Raw genomic sequence first — 20,141 nt, 5'->3', positions numbered from 1 at the left:
TTCGCAGGTGGCATCAGTCCAGAAGACTAGGGATGGTGGCCTCTGAGCAATGAGCCTGGGGCCAGATGGGCCAAGGTGAGACAGGTGACTATAGGTGGGCACTGGTGAAAGATGGGTGATGGAAGGGGAGCTGGAGCCCAGAGAGGTGGAGGGACAGAAGCAACTGGAAACTGTTCCAGGAGGGTCTCCACAGGATGTAGGAGGGGGGCCTTCAGGGGCTCGGACAACTGGGGGATGGGTGCTGGCTGGGAGGAGTGATGAGGCCCGCAGGGCCCCACATGATTGGAGTTAATAAGTAGGACTGTGACCCCTGCTGGGGCTGAGAAATCTTGGGGGGAGGGATGACACGCTGGGGGTCATGATGGAGAGGTGCCCCTTTCACAGCTGCTGGGGAGGGGAGCTGGGGGCCCTGTGCTGCTTGGGACTGGTTCATGGTGGGAGCTTAGGGTGCCGCTCTCCACGGGCAGTGGCCCATTCTCATCTGGAGAGGCTCCTATCAGCATCGGCAGGTGGCATTAGGTCCCCACTGGAGTAGTCTCCTAAAGGTGCAGGCTGGGAGGAGGCTTTTGTCAGTGGGTCACAGACAAGGAGGTGGGCAATTCAGACTTGCACATCACTCAGCTGCCACTACCCTCATCACATTTAATCCCCACAACACCCCTGTGAGGTAGGTACAATGGCCCCATCTTACAGACAATACGGAGGCTCACACATGCCCAGGGGCACAGTTGACTGGGAAGGTCGCAATCCCAACCGTGCCCCACCCAGGGTAGTCAAAATTCTCTTACAGTAGCAGGAAGATCGCTCCCACGGGAACACCCACACATGCACCAAGCACCCAGAAAAGCCACTAGGGAGTAGCTCTTTGTTCCACAGAGCCCAGGTTCAAGAGCATTTGGGGGACACTCCTGGCCCAGTGGTTCTTTCCAATGTTCTAAGAAACAAGCTATCCCTGAGTGGTCCACCTGACCTGGGGGTGGGGGGCAGTCTGGAGCAGATCCCGCCGGTTTTGGCTGCAGTACGCAGGAGGTGGCAGGTGTCGGCAGGTGTCCGGGAGCCTCAAGAACACAAGCAGATCCATCCTCAGCCAGCAGGTGGGGACAGGTCCTATGAGTCTCACTCTTCTGCCCTGGGGTCACCTCAGATGTTACGAAACATTTAACTTTTTTTCTGATCTCTCTGGGAAGAGGGTCAGGAGACCACTCACAGGTCTGAATCAGATGCTCCTTTTTCCTTTAGTGGACCCTAAATGAAGTTAAGAATCTCTCTTTAAAAATTTAACGCCTTCTATCTTTAATTTTTCTTTTGTTTCCATCTTAGAAGAACGAAGGATGGAAATAAAGACACGAAAGGAAATGGCCTAGAAATTCAGTGCAAAGAGAGGTGTTCACACGGACACCACCTGCTGGGGACAAAGACAAATCACTCTGGAGGAAGGGACAGACTTCTGCAGGAGCCGAGAGTGTGGTGGGCAGGGAGCTTAGGGCCAAGACATCCAGGCCCTGGCCTGAAAGCAGTCAGGGCCCCCCACCTGGTGGTCCATTGTAGTACACAGCAGTGTGCAGGGGCAAGTCTCCCTTAGCAGGGGACCTGCCACCAAGTGAGGATGGGAGCTGGGGGGGGGGGCAGTATGAGGACAGTGGTGTGCTCAGAGCTGTCAGCTCCCCATTGGAACCCCAAACCTGATAGATGCCAGGAGGGGGGCTGTGCCTGGCCACCTGGTCACATGTGTTCTCAACTGTGAAAGCTCTTGGCTCCTGGGATGGGATTCAGTGGGGGCCGGGGAGATCAGGGCATGGGCTCTAGCTCCCTAGGGAGAGCAGGACAGACACAAGAGGGAACAGAGACACAGGCTTCCCAGGATGGGCATGATTGCTTTGAGGCTAAGTTTCCAAAACAAAGAATCTGAGGTTTTGTTCTGATTCAGACATTCTGACGGCTCGCATGGGACTACCCTGGAGAGACTTAGCGTCCCGTGTTCTCTCCGTTCCCTGTGCGAGAGCCACTAAGGGCCCACAGGGCGTCCACCTCCAGTGCCCCCTCGGCTCCCTAGTGCGGCAGCAGCCCTCCCTCAGCAGACGTTCCCTGCGACGAGTGGGGGCACGTGTGCAGCCTCAGCAAGCCCGGCTCAGTCCCTCTCCTCCTCCTCCTTGCTGGGGGTCTATAGGTTTTTCCTCTTCACCTGGGGAATGCTGCTCTCCGGAAGGCTTGGAGAGCGACACTGTAAACACGACTTCTTGGCATGGTGGTGGCAAGGGTGTGTGTTTGAGTCGCTGCCTGGGGATAGCACTGAGGTAGATTGGGGAGGGCCCCCCGAGATGCCGTCCACGGAGTTTGTGGGGCTTGCGCTGCTGATGGAGGAGTACCCTGAGGTCACGCTGTCCCCGCCTGGCTCCCTCGTGCCGCAGAGCCGAGGCTCAGGCCCTGGTGTCGGAGGTGTCTGGGGGCCCGGTACCCAGGTGTGCAGGTCCTGGCGGTCCCTGTCCTCCGGGCAGGCCTCCTCATCACTTGATTCCTGGCAGCAGTGCTGTTCGGGGCTCAGGTAGACCACGGTGACATCGAGGATGCCACTGGGGGCCGTCACTGTGGGAGACACGGGGAGAGAGATGTGGCCACCGCCCAAGCAATGGGGTGCCCCCCCTTGCCCAGTCAGGACCCCAGTAGCCCAGGGTCCATCTCTTGACCAGAACAGGTATGGCTCTCGCTGGACAGTCCCCTGTACTGCTCTCCTTTGGGTAAGAAATTGAAGGTGGCACTCATCGTGACTTGGGGGACAGGAGGAAGCGACTACGGACTAGTCATCGATAATCTACTTAATCCCCAAGTGGACACCACGGCAAGCGATGGGAAAGTTGACAGAATCTGCTTGAGCTGGGCTTCCTTCATGTTTAGCTGCTCGAGAACACAAGGGCCGAGGCTCCACAGGCAGCTCTGGAGGGGTGCACAAGGCACAGAACCCACAAAGGGCAGCAGGTGGCACATTTCACATGACGTTCTAGAAACATCTGCTCATGAATTCCAGACAAGGTCTCTTCCGCCTCTCTGCTCTGGTGAGGCCCTTTCACGGGTCTGGACACAGGTCTTCTCTCCCGGCCCCCCGGCCCCCCGCCTTGCTCTGGTGTTCTAGGGGCTCTGCTCTCTCATGCCTCCCGGGCGTGGACCCCCTCCTTCCGAGGGGGCATCTGGGTGGTCTCTAGGTCCCAGTGCTCACCGTCACCGTCCTTCTCTCCTTCGCTTTCCTGGTCACCCTCGTAGCCAGAGCAGTAGTCCAGGCTCCAGTCCAGAAAGCTGCCCAGCAGCATGTCCTCTTGGCTGGACAGCTCCGCAGTGGGCGTGGTGACAAAGCTGCCCCTGTCCTCCTGGAGGCTGTTCTCCCGCTTCCTGCAGGAGGGAAGAGCCAGCAGCCTGGTCACAGGCAGCAGTGTGGGAGGCCCAGCCTGGCCCTCTAGCTGCCCACCCTTGGAAAGCTCACGGCAAGGCTCCTAGAGGCAGGGCCGGCGGCACAGTGAGGGGCTGTGCTCGGGGCTTGGCGGGATTGACAGGAGTTCCTGGGGTGGGTAAGGTAGGGGAAGCGAGTGATTCCAGGGGATCACACCAGAACGCTGCGACAGGGATACGTGTGGCATAGACTCGGGAGACGAGAGTGGGGACAGGGCCAGCCCGGGAAGTGTGGAGGGGCCAGGCTGAGAGTGAGAGCAACACCGTGGAACAGGGTGGCACGCGGGTGCCCGTGTGGGGCTCAAGACCGTCTTCGCTCGAAGCAGCCCGCTGCACCAGAGAGAGGACAGGGCTGCTGAACGGAGATGGGGCCCAGGAACCAAGGCCTGGATTCAACCCCAGCTACATTTTTTGTGGGACCTGTTGCTTCTCCCTGCTACATCTTAGGGGCCCCCTGTGTAAAAGGGGGTCCACGGAGCCTCTCAAGACAGCCGCAGGGGCCACGAGGGAATCCAGGCCCAGCACACGCAGCTCCGGACCCGGGGCTCACGCACCGCTTGGTCCTCCTTCCTGACGGAGAGGTGAGGAAGGCGTGGATGTCCCCCGTGCTGAGGAAAGCCGCGGGCTCCGGGCTGCCCTGCTTCACTCCCAGAGCTGCGCACAGCTGCCCGTAGCTCAGCACCTGCAAGGAGACCGGGTCAGAGGGCGGGACGAGGGCCGGAGGGGCAGGTGTCTGGGGGGGCCTTGGGGGCCAGGGTGTGGGCACCTCTTCCTGGCTGATCTCTTCATAGCGCTTGTCCTCAAACCGCTGCTTCACGGCGGTCAGAGACACTTGCCTGTAGTCCTTGGGGGCGTCATCGTGGAAGCTGCAAACGGGGGGACACGTGAGGGACAGCAGGGCCTCTGGGGCAGCCCCAGGCTGGGCTCTGGGGCAGCGACAGCAGCAGCCCCAGCCCCAGGGACTCCGTTTTAGCCTCCACTCGCTGAAGCGAGAGAGTACAACAGGTGTTTAGAAACAGCCTAGCGACGGCAGGGGAGATGGGGCACCCCGCACGGATGTCCGCAGTTGCCTCATTCCCAACAGCCCCCACGTCCACCGGGGCGCAAATGAGCAAGACGTGGTCCGCCCGGGCAGCAGACTGCAAAGCCAGTGGAAGTGTTACGTAGGTGACAGGCTGGTCCCAAAGGGCCACGTGAACAGGACTGCGTTTCTCTGAAGTGTCCAGAACTGGAAAATCCAGAGAGAGGGAAAGCCAGGGCTGGGGAGCACAGGCCTGACCCACGAGGAGTGCGGGCTTTGAGGGTACCGCCGTGGTCTACAACTGACCGTCGGGACAGTCGCGTGACCAAATATGCATGGTACGCTTAAGAAAGAAGTTTCGCTGGTAAAAAGTGTTTCCAATTTATCTGACGTGAAAATAAAAAACAACTCTGGGAGGCAGGGGAACAGCCTAGCAGCAACTACTGGGAGCTGGTGTCAGGTAAGGACTGTTCACACCCGTCATGGGAGCGATGACACACACATGTGGACCCATCGGCTCACCCACACTTCCCATCCATTGGCTGTGAGTAGGCACAATGGAAAACAGAGTCGGCCAGCGCACATGCTGGCCCCAGGACACGGTGACTGGTTCCCCACGGTGGAGCAAGGCAGGGAGCTGGCCAGAGAGGGGGATTCCCCTGGGGCTTGGGGCCTGGCCAGAGAGCTCCGATCTCATTCTGGATGGCATACGGAGCAGGGACCCCCCACCAACAGAGGCAGTCACTGAGATAATTCAGGGGGCAGCTGGGGAATGCGTACGCACAGGCAGCACAGGCCTCCAGAGCCAGGGAGACTCGGGAATGGAGTGAAATGGCAGGTCCCAGGTCCTCGCTAGGATGACCGAGGCACACCTGACAAGCAGCCAATTCGATCTATGACAAGGAGGCACGGCTGGAGAGGGGAGCAGGGGTCTGGCCTGGACAAGGCAGCGGCAGGGACTAGGTCCTGGGACTCAGATGTACTCTGAATCCCAGAGGTGCCCGAGGACAGACAGAAGGCCGGAACTGTCCAGCCCCTCACGCGGGGAACAATGTGCGGAGTGTGGACGGGCAGAGGAGCTGGCGGCTGGGGTCTGGCACAGGCACATGTCAGCAGCAGGAACCAGAGTGAGCGGGCGAGGGACAGGGCTGTGGCAGGAAGCCATTGCAGCCGGCCGGCCCCTAAGCCAGGGGACAAGTTGTCCCCCGCCACACTGAACACGGCTCAGGAAGCCAGCCTCAATGTTTCCAGTACCGTCAGCTGCCTGCGGGACGAGCTGCGGTTGGGAGGGGCTGCTGCACGCTCCTCCAGTGTCAAACCTGAACGGGGACGAACGTGGCCTGGCGTTTTTACATGTCGACCATGAGAACACAGCACACTGCGGGGAAGGTGTGTGTGAGGGCTGCCAGCCACGTCCCCACGGGACGTGAGGACGAAGCCTCCGTGGCGGCTGGGTGGGGGCTCATGTCCGTCCGCAGACTCACCACTTCTGATGGAGGCTCAGGACACAGGGTATGAGGTCTTCGCAGGAGAACCCGGTCAGGTCCCACAACCGCGGGGTCCAGGGCTGTGCTGGGGAGGAAAGCCGGGTGCTGGGGCCGTGCTGATGCCATCCCCGCCATGCCCCATGGCCCCCACAGTTCTGCCGTGCAGTTTCCTGGAGCTCAGGGTTACATATGCCCCAGGCTCACAGTTGGCGGTGCGGGAATACTGTGCAGGAGTCCCCTGTTCAGCTCACCCCCACAGGACAGCTTCCGTCCACGCCTGTGTCTCCTGGTCCGGGGCGGGCATGCCGCTTGTCTCTCTCCCTCCCCTTTGTATGAGAGTCGCATCCCGTGTCCCAACTCAGGGGACCCCCAGGCCCTGGCTCAGCCCCCGCTGAGCAGCCGGCGGAGGGCGGGCTCCTTACTCTGCCCGTGCGTCAGCCTGGCAAGCAGCAGGGCGGCGGCGGCCAGATGGGCCGGGGCGTACACAGCCAGGCTGGTGTGCAGCAGTGAAAGCTCACACAGGAAGCTGCACAGGTGCTGGGTTCTTGGTGCTGCGGGGACCAGCGTCAGCAGGACGTCCTTGTAATCCACCACAGTGGGGACCTAGATGGGACGGGAAGGTGACGTGTGGTCCTGGCATGCAGAGAGCTCACTGACCCGCTCAACAGGGCGGTGGCCCCACCCACGTTCACATGGGCACCAGGGTCGTGGTGACCAGAGGTAGCTCCAGCCTCGAGCCCTCTGGGTCCAGGCAGATCTTTTGGAGCAGGAAAGCTCACACCGGGCAGGAGCCCCTGGTTCCTCCTGTCCCTCCCATGACTTCAACTCTGATGCGAAAGGAAACCGCCAATGGCCGCTTACCCGAATCTTCCCTTCCAGGGCAGAGATGATCTCTCCCATCATCCGCACCAGGTCCTCGTACTTGTATGTGTTGTCCGTGAGCCACACAGCCTCGCGGATCGTCAGGATCTCCTTGCTGATAAACCTGGAACGTCAAGAAGGGGTCTGAGCGCTAAGTCTGCTCTCCCTGGAGGCAGCCATCACTTGAGCCCCCAGTGACAGGGGGTGGGGGTCAAAGAGTGGACTGGACTGCCCACAGCTCCCGAGAGGAAGAGATGAGCTCGTGTGACCCTGTCCCAAGGCTCTGCAAAGGAGGTGGGACTGGTGCCAGCTGTGTGAGGGGCCAGGCTCCAGGCAAGCCGGTGTCTGCACGAGGCACCCATGAATGACAGGTCTGGTCAATCCTCTGGTGACCTGAGGATTAGGCCACCCTCTGCAGAGCACACGTAAACAAGAGCTTGAACCTGGAAGCCTGGGAGCCAGCGGGACAGGAGCTGGGGCTTGCTGGAAGGTGTGTGCTCAGCACAGGCGTGGCCACAGGAATCTCCATTGTCCCTTAAGCAGGCAGCCACCCTGTTCTCTACTCTCCAGCGGCCCCAACTAGCAGGGAACACGCTGGTCTGGCAGACTGCCAGCAGGGGAGCAGGGCCCAGCTGGTGGTTGCTCTGTCCTGGGGCCTCGGAAGCTGCCCCGTTTGCTATAGGCTTGGCCAAGAGAGGAGATGGGAGATTGGAGAGCACAGGTGTGGGGAGCGTGAGGCCGGAGCAGGCCCAGCGGGGCGGGTGTTGGAGCTCCCGGGCAAAGGGCCGCGGCACGTGCCGCTCCAAGCAGAGGTGGACATCTCTGCCTCTAGATCTGTATAAAGCATCTCACTGCTTGCCAGTTGGTGGCCCAGTAACTCCGTTTCTGATTACGAGGATGTAATTATGCTGCTTGGGCACGAGGCGGTGAGGCCTGTGTGTTCTGCCACCTCTAGTGAGACGGTCTGGACGCAGGGTCCCACAAACACACCCTGCCTGCGGTCCCAAGCCCACACTGGTCCCCTACAGACCGCACGTCCTATTCCTCTCATGGCCTTGTGACCTAGCGCACTGCGAAGTTGGACACAGTGGGCTCAGGGGTCACCAGGGGTGGCAGAGACTAAGACAGGAGCTGGAGCTTTCCGTGACCTCGTGACATACAAAAACCACCCCAACAACGTAAGCCTGGACCCCCTGCCCCTGGGCTACATGCAAAGGAAGTACGCGTGTCTGAGCGTACCCCACTATGCGTGGCGAGGCTGTCTCTCACCCCACGGTCACAGGCAAGGACAGCCAGTCTGCAGAACACTGCCAGGGGCACGGCAGACCACACGGGGTGTAAAAAAAACAAGACACGCAGATGCTTCCAGGGCAAAACTGGGACAGATTTAGGTAAGACATAAGCTGGTCCCACGTGAAGAGTCAGAGTTGCCAGGGGTGCAGGCAGCTGTCCGAGGAGGCAGCCCGTACTCGCGGTGGGACTGGGGTGTTCTGGGAGCCGGCTGGGGGCGTGAGACCCTCTGACTGCTGGTCTCTGGTGACGCAGGCTAGGGAGCGCGACCGCTGAGAAGGGTCTTTCTGTGAGCTCAGCGGGGAGACCCTAGAGGGCAGGTCTCCACATCACTCTCAGGGGCCAGGGGAAGAAGGACCCGGCCTGCACCCACCGAGCAAGGCCATTCTTCGGGGTCCACGCAGGCCAGGGTGAGGGGCCGCCCACACGCCGAGGTTCGGTCACCGCCTGGGGAGAACTACTCTGCTTGCGCTCTCCCCGCAGCTCAGACCCCCATCTGGTGAGGTGCGGCACTGAGGGCTCATTTCAGCACTAAGCCCGCCAGGGAAGCCCGTCCCGCAGCCCCCGCCCCGGGGGGCTCCCTACCGGGTGCAGATGACCATGCAGGCGATGCCCAGCAGCTGGAGCCTGTACCGGGGCACCAGCCTCCGCCGCAGGTACCGGTCCACGCACTCCACGGTCAGGTGAAGGCACAGGCTCGTGAAGTCCTTCATGGTGGCCACTTCCACCAGCCAGTCAATCAAGATGTACCTGCAGGACAAGCGCCAGCCCTGAAAACGAGGGCGAGCACCCCATTCCCGCTTGGCCCACCCGTACTCAGAGAGTGAGCAGGTCATCTGCAGCGCTGTCTACGTACCCGGGAACCCGTCCCGGCCGGGGGTGCTGGCTCCAAGGGGGCTGGGAGGGCCCCAAGGTTGCTAGGTTCCTAGGAGGAAGCTGGGCTCACACACCTGTGTCCCCTGCCTTCTCCTCAGGGACTGCCAGGTACCGGAGGAGCCCAGACACAGGTAGGGGATGAGGGGGGCCACCCTGTAGGGCTGAGGATAGATCACAGGGCCGGGGAACAGTCACGCAAAGCTGGCAAGACCTCCAGCCCTCCTGCAAACCCAAATCCGCCCCGAGGAGCGGCCTGTTCACAGGGGGACATTTATCTCGACCCTCTGCAGTGGGGCAGAGAGCAGGAATGGAGCTCAAGGAGGACGCCCCGAGCCTGGCACTGGACTTCTTAGGCACCCTGCAGCCCAGGCGGAGCTCACAGACGAGGGGTCCCTCCTCAAGGGGGCTCAACCTGGGGCCAGCACCGCAGACCACACGGGGGAGTGCTGGGTGCCATGGCAAGGACGCCCGAGGGTGGTCCACGCCTCTCTGAACAAAGGAGAAGAGACCAGGAGCGAGAGGGAAAAGACACATAAAGCCACCGAGTTCCAGGCAAGAGTTCCAGGTGCTGGGTGGAATCGTCTGTCACAGGCCAGGAACGGGATGTAGGAAAGAAAGACAGCCCGAGACAGACAGCCTGTGTTTCCTCCCAAAGCTGGAAGAGCGTGTGAGTGCCGCCAGGTGTATGAGGTTTAAACCAGCCAACACTGGGAACAGAAGAGGACGCCCCCCTACCCAGACTTAGTGACCTTAACAATGGGACTTCTAAAAACCAACCACCCAGAGCGCCCGGCTGGCTCAGTTGTTAAGTGTCTGCCTTTGGCTCAGGTCATGATCTCAGGGTTCTGGGATCGAAACCCTGTGTTGGGGGGGGTGGGGGGGGTTTCCTGCTCAGCGGGGAGTCTGCTTCTCCCTCTCCCTCTGCCCTTCCCCCTGCTCGCTGGTGCACGCTCTCTCTCAAATAAATAAAATCTTAAAAAAAAAAAAAAACAACCGAATTGTACACTTAAAAATGGCTAAATCCTAAACCAACACAATGTCGTATGTCAGACACACCTCAGTGTAAAAAACAAAAAAGGTAGCTGTGGCTCGGTATAGAGAAAAACGAAAAGAAGTTCAACTCAAAGGCTGAGGTGATGTTAGTATTTCAACAAAATTCTGTTGTTCTGGAAAAGAAGAAAGTGTCCCCCAAAACAGGACAGCCACAGTCTCCCAAAGAAGGGCTGATGGAGAGGGGTACAAGGTGCTCTCAGGATACAGCTTCCCACAGGAGGAATAAGTGGGAGAGAAGGGGGCCGCAGCCGCCGGCACTGGCCCAGGGTTCCAGAGCACAAGGGCTTGCTGGATATGCGTCCCCGCACCATGTGCGTGACACCAAGTCCCTTCAGGGAAGGTACAATCCCATTAACACAAACTTCTACTGAGCACGTCCTAGGAGCTGCTGGAGTACAGCCAGAGCCTGGCCCTTCGAAACCCAAAGCATGCGTTTAATTAATTGAGTGATTTTTTTTAGAGATAAAATGGAGACAGGGAGAGGAAGAGAGAGAATCTTAAGCAATCTCCATGCCCCACACAGAGCCTGATGCAGGGCTCGAGCTCAGCGCCCTGAGATCATGACCTGAGCCCAAATCAAGAGTCGGACGCCCAACGGGCTGACCCCCGGGGCATTCCTTCAAAGATTATCTAGAATCTGGTGGAAGCTTAAAGAATTATTTATGTTCCCATTATTTTTGATCGTCTCCCGTGATGGAGTGAAAAGCCTCGGCGGTGGGTGGGCCGTAGGAAGCAGCAGGGCATGGGGGGCTGGAGGCCACCCCCAGGGCCACGGACCCTCGTTGGCCACACCGACGCCCACACAAGGAGGCGTAAAGAAGATGTGTTTTGGCCGCTGAAACCGGCGATACAAACGTTGTCATTTTAGAAAGACGCTTAAAATGGTTTAACACGTTCTGAGGATTAAAAAGGAAACAAGCACAGACACCCACGGGGGATGTTTTCTCTTTGAAGCCCGGGATAACACCCGGCAGAGGGTGGGGTGGAACGGGACAGGCAGCCCCTCTGCCCCTGGAGCCCTGCCACCGCTCAGCCTCGCCCACCGACCCGAGCAGACACTGGCCCTCGAGGTCCTCACCTCATGGTGTCGCTGAGGCCCTTCTGCACGGAGAAGACCTGCTGCTTGCCCACGGCGCGGGAGGTCTGGAAGAGCTGGCGCACCACGCCGTCCGAGGCCTTGGCGTCGAGGCCCAGCTGGCTTCCGTGCGCACAGGCTTTGGCTAAAGACAGCTGCCGAGACAGACACGGCCGTGAGCGCGAAGCCGCGGGCTGCTGAGGGAGAAGATGGTGTGGACACAGGGGGTGTGTACACCTTCTCCGCCTTCCGGAAGCAGCACGGCTCAGGTTTTAACTACTCCTTGTGAAATAAACACATCACGTGGCAACAGACTTCGAGAGGGACAAAACGCGCATAACGGAGTCAGCGTAGCAAAGTGGCCAAAACCGGCTGCAGGTTCAGAGGACTTGGCTTTAAAACCTGGGTCTGTGTGAACGCCAAAGGCAAACGAACTGCTGTGTGCCTGTTTCCCTTCTCACAAGGGCCTAACGGCACCTGCCTTGGTAGCTGGGTGTGTGGGTTGACTGAACTGCGTCCTCCACTTGGCACGGGCCCCGGCACCTCTGGCCCTCCAGTGGCAACTAGCAACCACTCCTAGGTATTTCCTTCTAGATGTTTCCACGCATCTTGATCATAACGCACAGGCGTTTATCTTCTCTCAGCTCACTTCGCGTTAACATGGTTCCTTAGCACATGAAACTCCTGTAAGCACGTTTCACCTGTTCCTCCTTCCAGGGTTTGATCTGTTTTCTTACTTTGAGGAACATCCCGGTGCAGCCGTTTTGGGGCTGGTCCCCGTCCGTTTACATGGTCACCCACAGGGGCAGCCGTGCCCAAGTATTTTCTGAAAGGGCCACGTGGATTTTCATACCAGCTAAGAGAATGCTATTTGATCACATCTTTGCCAGCAAAAAGTGCTATCGTGAAAAAAGGGTGTTTTCAGAATATTAAGGATCCTCTCAACACGCACAGAGAAAAGACCTACATACACACACTCTTGCTGAGCTGTGTGCCCCAATGACTAGCACTGAGGGGGCACGCTGCCCCGGACTCGGACCAGCTGTTTCTATTTCCTCCTGTGCAGGAGCACGATGTCAGAATGTTGCTATTCTTACGATTAGAGTTGCTGAGGGAACCATACTGTTCAGTGCTCTCGCTGCCGCAGATCTGCTGACTGCCTGAGACACAAACGTCGCTGCATCTGTGACCCGTCAGGCTGGGCCACCTACTGCTCTGTAATTTCTTCCCTCACTTTTAGGGCAGAGGACTCTCAAACACCGCCCTTGGCGGGGCAACAAGAGTGTTTCTACCTGCTTGGCAAAGGGGGACTGTCTTTGATTTGTCCTAAACGAGGATTCCTTACAGCTGTAACAGGAGAGCACCAGGAGAACACCCCCGGCAAATCCCTCGTGTCCTGGTCCTAACCCTGGCTGACCCGGATAGCGGGACATCACAAGCGCTCACGGCAGACCGAGCGCAGCGGCACCCGACAACAGAGAGGCGGGCTTGGAGGCTCCTGGGTAAGGCGCAGGGAGGAAGCACTCGCAGCCCACCCGCTCCCCCCGCCACCGCGTACCCCGTAGCTACACTCCTGGAAGGCCTGGCGCTGCCCTGGGCCGGTCCTACTGCCTCTGAGCTGGAGCCCGGGCAGTCTCCGCACCACGGGCCCTACGAGAGGAGCTGGACGGAGAAGGCCAGCTCCTGCCTCACCTGTGCTTCCCAGCAGCCTTTGGCCGCGTAGTCCCTGAGTTTCCGGAAGCTGTGGAGGCATCGCCCGGGATCTGACATCTGTCAACGGGAGAGAGGCACCGTGCTCTTACACAGTTGTGTCTCTGGAAAACTCAGAATCAACCCTTCGAATCTTAAATGTTCTTCCCAATACTCCCAGAGGGTCTACGGCTTGGCCTCCTTCCCAGCCCCTTATCTAAGAAATGGTGGTGGTTGCTGGGGGCAGCTATGGGAGCAGCTGCTGGCTGGAGGCTCCTGGTGCTCGGGGAGCTGCCGAAGGGCCCGCCCACACCCATGCAGACACAACCTTGCCGAGGGCCCATCTGGAGACCACACCTTTGGCCAACACACAGCCTCCTCTCCCCAGACCCCAGCCCACTCACGTCCATCCTCCTGTCACGTTCCCAGAGGAGGTACGAGCTGGCCAGACAGCCCTGATTGGCAGACTCCTCAAACAGGTCCTGGGCTTGCTGCTTCCGCTCCTCATCCTACAACAAACCCCAGCACAGCAGCTTTCTTCACCCTGCTCCCAGACTCCAGCCTCTCCCAGCGGCCCCCGCCCCACTCTCTGCAGACACCAGCCTCTCCCTGCGGCCTCCTCCACCCTGCTCCCCCAGAACACCAGCTTCTACGGTCTCTCCACGGACCTCTCAGTCATCATATTTGGGAGTCTTTCTTTTAACAAAATGAGTTAACTAAACCGGGAGTGGAAACGACTTCTCTCAAGATATGTGCTCTCACAACCGCCGGGAAAGTGAGCTTCAGGGCTCTGCCATCACGGGCCCCCTCCCTCCAGGGTGAGGTTTGTGTTTGGCTTGGCTCTGGGCTGCCGGAGGGTCAGTCCTCCATCCCAGCCTTCCCAGAGGGTGGCACACAGGTTTTCTTGAGGCTTCTCCCAGGCCTCGCTCACGCTCAGTGTCCCTCCCTGCTTCTGCACCTGTCACCAGAAGCCACCACCTTCCCTGAGTTTGCTGCAGAGCTGGCTTCTTAATCGTGAGCTCGGTAAAGCTTTCTTCAGCATAGGGAGGTCTGTGGGAAGAGCGGGAGAGGCTGCCCGGAGCCAGGCCACAAAACCAGCCCATGGCCCAGCAAGCACTCAGACACTCTGCCAGGCTCTAGGCCGCTTCCTACAGGCGGAGCTGCCCTGGGCGTTACACCCTGCATGACCCCTCCTGCTGCTTCCCATGTACTCCCTGCTCCCTGGTGTCTGCAGCTGCTGGAAAGGCGGGCAGCACAGAAACACGGAGTCCCGTGCTCCACACCCACGTGCTCGGGGCCCAGGGCCACCGCGGCCGGCACAGGGTCCAGGCGGGACGGACGACTCACCTCGAAGAGACTGAGCACTCTCCCCAGGCAGTGCAGTATGGACGCCCGGTGAGTCTGAGCAGTGAGAAGAGGAGGAGAAAGTGTGGTCATCGGTGGAAAGAGGACTTCCAGGGCACCACCCTTCCCCGTCCACCTGTCCCTGGGGCCCCCGCCTGGCTCACACCCCGCCCTGAGGTCTACTCCCTGATTTCAGGCTTCGAGGAGCTGGGGTCCTGTGTTCCCAGCTGTCAACGCATTTTCAGCCCAGCCCCCCGTGGGATTCCCCGGGAGCCCCAGTGGTGAGGCTTCCTCTCCTGCTGGCTCATCTCTAGATGCCCCCACGCCCACGCTCCCGGTTTTCCACACCTCCACTGCCGTCAGGTGCCTGGCCTTACGTGGTCCAGTGTCTCTACTCACCCTACGGGGCTCGGACCGTCCGGCATGCCGGCCCCACGTGTGTCCCTCGCCAGGACCCACCCCTTGCAGCTGGCACTCCGCCCTGAGGCTCTCATGAACCACGGCCTTGCAGCAGCTTCCAGACACCGACCACGGAGGGCGGATGAAGAGCCAGATGAAGGGCGCGGCACCCACATTCAGTCGCTCCGCGAGACTAAAGCAGCGAGAAGCCTTTAGGCCGTTCACCTCCGCACGGGCTTCATCAGACACAGACACTGTGGACACGGACAGAATGTTAGCCCAGACGTCGCTGGCGGACAGGTGCACGGAAGTCTCGATGGCTTTTCTCAAAGTCCACAATCTCACGCCTGCCGCAGCACAACACAGCTGGTGTTGAAGGAGAGCAGAGCCCTCCACGATGGGGGCGCCTCCCTTTCTTCCCCTGCCTTGCGCATCACGTGTCACTGCCAGGGTCCTCCCAGCAGCCTAGGATCTGAAGGCCTGGGAAGGTGTCACCCTGCGGAGGTGGCACCAGCAGCCTCCCCCTGCTGGGAGCTACAGCCTGAACCCACACTAGCAGCTGTGGTGTTTCCTGTGGGGCTAATGTTCCAAATCTGGCTGGTGGCGATGGCTGCGCCACGCTGTGGGGGAGGTGCGTACAAGCTGCTGGCTTGGACACTTGGGGCGGGTGAGGCGGATGGCACGTGAGTCCTGTCTGGAGCCGCTGTCTGATGGGGCAGCAGGACTGCTTCTCGCCTCTACTGCTCTCAACAGTCCTACAGCAGGGGCTGTCTCGGCAAGATGCCACATCTTTGAGAAGCAGCAGCGTAGCAGCTCTCCCCAGGCTTTATGTGTCTGGGGGGTACGATCAGACACCCTGCAGGCTGGTTCTGTGTGCTAAGCAACGGGGCAGGCACTGGGACAGGAGGAGGCCACACGGGTTCTTTCAAGGAGCACCTGTTCCCTGAGGGGCGAAGGAGTTCAGGCACCGGGCCGGCTTTGACCTGCTTGGACCTGCCTCCCACTGGAGCCGGGGCTACCATGTTATGAACACCCCACGGAATTAGGCACTCTTTGATCGCTGCCCCGGAGTTCCAGGGAGGAACTATGGCCAAGGAAGGAGAGGGGCCAGCACCCACACGTGGGCTGCGGGGTTCACTGGACGGAGCAGGGCATTGCTGGGGGCGGGGAAGCCTGGCTTACCTGAGTAGCCTCCCCTCCCCACACTCTAAGTCTCAAAGCATTCATCAAAACAAGGTTTGTTAAAATAAAGCGTACGGACTCAAAGTTCACCAGCGCATCCCACTCCTGTGAGCATAGGCTGCTGAGGGGAGAGGCCCGCAGCTAGACCTGGCAGGGATAAGGGGTGAAGGGGCGAGGAAGGGCTCATGCCTGTTCTACAAAGTCAGCACCGAGCTGGGTGAGGCCAGCCCCAGCCCCGGGAGGACTTACGGCCTTCATTGTAGAGGTAGGCTATGCCCAGCTTCACGGCAGCTTCAAAATTTCCCTTTTCGGCAGCCCTAGACCATTAAAAACACACAGCATCACCTGTGTTGTCCCGGGAAGGTCCTGTCCCTCCATGGCACCCAACGCTAGAACACTTGTTTCCTAACTGGGGATTTTTTAGGCAATGCAGTCAAATATCACTCATCCATGACGTGCGACAACATGGACCAACCTTAAAGGCGTGCCAAGCACAAGAACGCAGCCACAGAACGCCACATGTTGTAAGACTCCCCTTACATGAAATGTCCACAGCAGGCAAATCCACGGATAAGTGGGCAGATGTAGGGCTGCCCGGGACTGGGGGGATTGCAGGGAAAATAGGGAGTGGGCACTGAAGTCAACCCCTATTCCCTCTGGCTTTGCCACGGGGGTAGTAAGGATGTTCTCAAGTTAGTGGCGATGCTTGCACAACTCTGTGACTCTATGAAAAACCACTGAGTTGCACACCTTCAATGAAGAAATCACATGGTATGTGGCTTAGGTTTCAGGCGGCCTGTCTGGAGCCACCGACACACAGGGACAGTAGGTCTAGCCACTAGCATGCCAGGGCTCCCAGGCTGAGGGGCTCACACCTGATCTGACCCTCCCTCTGGGTCCCAACCCCAGCAGGAGGACAGGATCAGCCAGGGAGTAAAATCCAATAGGAGTGAAATCACACGCTTTGAACTAAAAAATAAAATAAAAAAATAAAAAGAGGGCTGAGTAAAATTTCCACAGGGAGGTGACCTGCGTTTGAATCATGCAGACTGGTCCCAGCCCAAGGGAGACCCTTCGAAGCATGACAGTGACTAATGAGTCTGGTGGGGCTGGTGGCACGGATGGCCAATGACTGTGCTTCATGTGACTCCACAGGTGACGCTGACAGCCCTCAGTCCCTCCCTGGGGGTGAGGTGTGGGCGAGGGCAACTGCAAAAGGAAAAAAGCCTGCCCAGGTCAGGCGCTGGGACACAGGCTGGCATACCAGGGAGGCCCAGTGACAGGAGAAAACGGAGCTGTGTCAGGGGCACGGATACCTTTCAAAGAGCTTCAGGTTCCTTGGAGAAGGCCACAGTTCCTGGAAGCTGGCACATGCCCACACGCTGGCGTGGTTGTCCACCAGGTATTTCAGGTGGGAGTGCACCTGCAGAACAACAGAAGTGGGGGGGATTACCACGGGCCCTCCCAGAAGCCCCACTCCTGGAGCCCTTGAACATGGGACAAAGACAGATGGAGGGCCCCCTGTGGATCAAAGTCATGGCTGCTTTAAGAGATGGAAGAAACAAGTTTCTCAGAGGCTCTAAAGGTGGGGACAGTGCTGCCAGAAGGGGGAAGAAGCATCCAAACTGAGAAAGGGGGAGACGCCCCTGTAAGGGTGCATCCCCTACTTGATTCTAACGGGAGCAAGTAGAACAGAATTATGGTTTGTGCTCCTCTACCTGGGGCTTTGCCAGTGGGAACACGGCTGGCATCTGGAGGTCAATGGAGGGTCTAGAAAAAGACCAATAAACTCAATACCACCCTGGTCAGAGGCTGGAAGTGCCCCAGCTGGGAGCCCTGAGCCCAGGCGAGCGTTTCAGGCGCTGAAGTTTCCATTACTATTGAATACTCAGCACGCGTGGATATTATGACCACACAGAGGTGGCTTTGGGAGTCAGAGAAACAAGTTCCTGGTGGACTTTTCCCACCAATTTGCGGTACGCCCTTGAGTAAGTCAGTCTGAAGGAGGCTGCTGTTGAGTATGTGCAAACTAACTCCCAGGGTCCCTTTCAGGGCTCGATACTACATGTACTACATGTGGTTTGTCCTCGTGAATGCATTTTTGTTTTCTTTAATGCTCTCTTATTCTTAAGAGGTGAGAACTTCACCACCACGTTAGGGTCGTTTCTCTGTCAGACATTGCAATGAACGGATTCAAAACACACTGCACTATGTTTCAGCTTTTCGATTGCAACAACCTCAAACACCTAGTAACAACATCACGCTTGTTGCCTCTTCCCTCTTTTGTAGCCAAAATGTTGTTCTGACATTGAAGAACGGGAAGCCCTGATGGGACAACCAACAAGTCAGGCCAACAAGCTACAGGGCTGACGCCACTTTAATCTGGCGACTTACAGCTCGGACAGCCAGGATGTCCCCAACAGAAAGCCACTTCAGGATATGAAAGAGCACATCTTCAGGGAGGCTCAAGATGGTTAGGTTTCGGGGTCTCCTCTTTATTCTTCTCTTTGTAGGGTAACAGAAACACTTGGCACACCGGCAGTGGATCACTGAGGAAGAACAGCAGAATGGTGTCCGGGATGTGCCGACGGGCACAGTTGTATCTGAAGACGAATGAACAGAAGCACCGGCCGCATTTCTGGTCCCAAACAAGCGTTAAATAAAAGAGTGGGGGTCCGCGGATTCCCGCAGCCACCGTCATTCATTCAGAGTCAGGAAGTGCTTAAGGCAAACAGCAGGCGAGCCTGGAACTTGGCTACTCGGGCAAGAGAGGCCAGGGCGGATGCTGGTTCTGCCCTCCGACCCCTGCCCATCTCCGGGACGATACAGCAGGAGCCCCTCGCCCCGCTCACCTGGCGTCCTCCCCGCTGCCCGCCCGCGGGACCCCCTCCGCAGGCCTTCCTGCCCTGCCCGGCTCCGCACCGGGGTCGCCTACCAGCAATTACCGGGCCGCGCGGGGCGCCTGGGGCCCACGGGGTAGCTGGATGGGGCCGCCACACCGTCCTCGTCCCCTCGCTCTAGGCGGGTCGCGCTACTCTCCGGCCGGGACAGGTGCCCGGTCCGGCGCGGGGCGTTCACGCCAAGCCCACTCGCACCCGCGGCGCCACCGGGCATTTAAACCGCGCGCCGGACGGGCGCCGCAGTGACGCCCCGCACGCGGGGCCGAAGGCCCCGAGCCGCCCCGCCCGGTGTCCGCCCGCAGCCCGCGCCCGGCACTCACCACCGCCGCTCCCCATCGCCGTCGCCGCCGCCAACTCCGTCGCCCGTGCCCCCGACAGCCGTCAGCCCCGCGCGCCCAGCGCAGGCGCAAACCTGCTTCGCCGCCCGCCCGAGTTTTCAAATGCGCCCGGCCCTCCCATTGGCCGGCCGGGGGGGGCGCGCGTCGCCGGGCCGCCGGGCCCCGGCCCCGGCCCCGCCCCCACGCCCGCGCCGGGCGCTCGCGATTGGCCACGCCAGGACGCGAATTCGAACGCCGGACATTGATTGGTGGATTCCACGCGGACGCCCCGCCTCCCCGGGCGGGGCGGGAGGGGTCCCCCGGGGAGCGCGGCGTAGCCCAGGCTGGCGGGGGCGTCTCTGTGTGTGCTGAGCCCGGGCGGTTCCGGCGGCGGGGGGCCAGGCTAGCGGCGTCCGTGGAGGCCTGTGCGCGCCCGCCGCGCCCCTGGCCCTGGCCCTGAGGCCGCGCGCCCAGCCTCCGGCCCACGCGTCTGGTGGGGAGACTGCTGCTCGGACGGCCGGGCCACGGAGGGCTGGGACCGGAACGCCGCCCCTCCAGCGCCTCGGCCGGCGCCTTCTTCCCGCGAATTGTGGCTCCGGCGTCCCTCGGGCAGGACGTCGCCCCGTCTGTCCCCGCTGTGTCCTCCCTGCCCCCCGGGAGCCGGCTCCACTGGCTGCCGCCGGCCACCCCGAGCACCGTGTCAGTCAGGACTGGGCAGTGCCCTTCGGCCGGGCCCGACTTTCACTGGGGGAGCGCTGGACGGAGGAGGACACTCCTCACCCGTGCGCGCCCCCCGCCAGCCCCCCCGCCTCCCCTCCGGCCGGCCCCTGGGTCGCCTGGGCAGCCGGGCGGGCGCACACGAGAGCCACGCTGCCCATTCTGCCGCAGGGGGCAGGGAAGTACACGGACGGCCGCACCCGGGGTGTGAGCGGCCCCACTGTTAGAGAGGCCCCTGGACCTGGGGTTGAAGCAGAGGGGACGGAGCCCCAGCGAGCGGGCTTCGGGGGCTCCTCAGAGGGCCCCTCAGACGGCCCGTGACACCCAGAAGCATAACAGGAGCCCAGGGCGGACTCCGGCTTTCTCATCCTTCCTCACACCTTTGGTTACTGCTTCCAGCCGTGTTACTGGGCTATCCGCCTCCCCTGCCCTGTGGCTTCGTTGCTGGGCTCCCCCAGGGCAGTGGCGTGCCCTTTCAGCCTGGATGCAGGG

The 20,141-nt window shown here is 60.2% G+C and overlaps 1 protein-coding gene across 2 annotated transcripts; it reads right to left on the bottom strand.

The window, feature by feature from the left end:
• Positions 1 to 1,854: 1,854 nt before the first annotated feature.
• Positions 1,855 to 18,980, bottom strand: CCNF (cyclin F). 2 transcript variants are annotated; one of them, XM_032846047.1, is made up of 17 exons: positions 18,936 to 18,980; positions 18,110 to 18,264; positions 17,032 to 17,138; positions 15,965 to 16,032; positions 14,534 to 14,787; positions 14,138 to 14,191; positions 13,195 to 13,299; positions 12,794 to 12,871; positions 11,105 to 11,256; positions 8,683 to 8,847; positions 6,808 to 6,931; positions 6,369 to 6,549; positions 5,944 to 6,031; positions 4,205 to 4,304; positions 3,993 to 4,120; positions 3,212 to 3,381; positions 1,855 to 2,583 (listed from the first exon to the last, which is right to left on the bottom strand). In XM_032846047.1, exons 1-17 carry the CDS (start codon positions 18,949 to 18,951, stop codon positions 2,162 to 2,164), a joined length of 2,367 nt encoding a protein of 788 aa, XP_032701938.1. In that variant the 5' UTR covers positions 18,952 to 18,980; the 3' UTR covers positions 1,855 to 2,161. The 2 variants fall into 2 exon arrangements, with proteins under 2 accessions (XP_032701938.1, XP_032701939.1); XM_032846048.1 differs by lacking the exon at positions 12,794 to 12,871.
• Between the last annotated feature and the right edge of the window lie 1,161 nt (positions 18,981 to 20,141).

The sequence above is a fragment of the Lontra canadensis genome, unplaced genomic scaffold (genome assembly GCF_010015895.1).
Source record: "Lontra canadensis isolate GAN:19392208 unplaced genomic scaffold, GSC_riverotter_1.0 scaffold171, whole genome shotgun sequence".
NCBI classification, from domain to species: Eukaryota; Metazoa; Chordata; class Mammalia; order Carnivora; family Mustelidae; genus Lontra; species Lontra canadensis.
This window is presented reverse-complemented; position numbering and strand designations above follow the sequence as displayed.

Excerpts from the sequence above, each read along its gene's own strand:
- CCNF (XM_032846047.1), bottom strand. Across the intron at positions 14,192-14,533 it reads GACGGTCCGAGCCCCGTAGG|ACTCACCGGGCGTCCATACT; the intron begins GTGAGTAGAGAC and ends CTCACTGCTCAG. Across the intron at positions 8,848-11,104 it reads GGCCTCAGCGACACCATGAG|GTACATCTTGATTGACTGGC; the intron begins GTGAGGACCTCG and ends CTTGTCCTGCAG.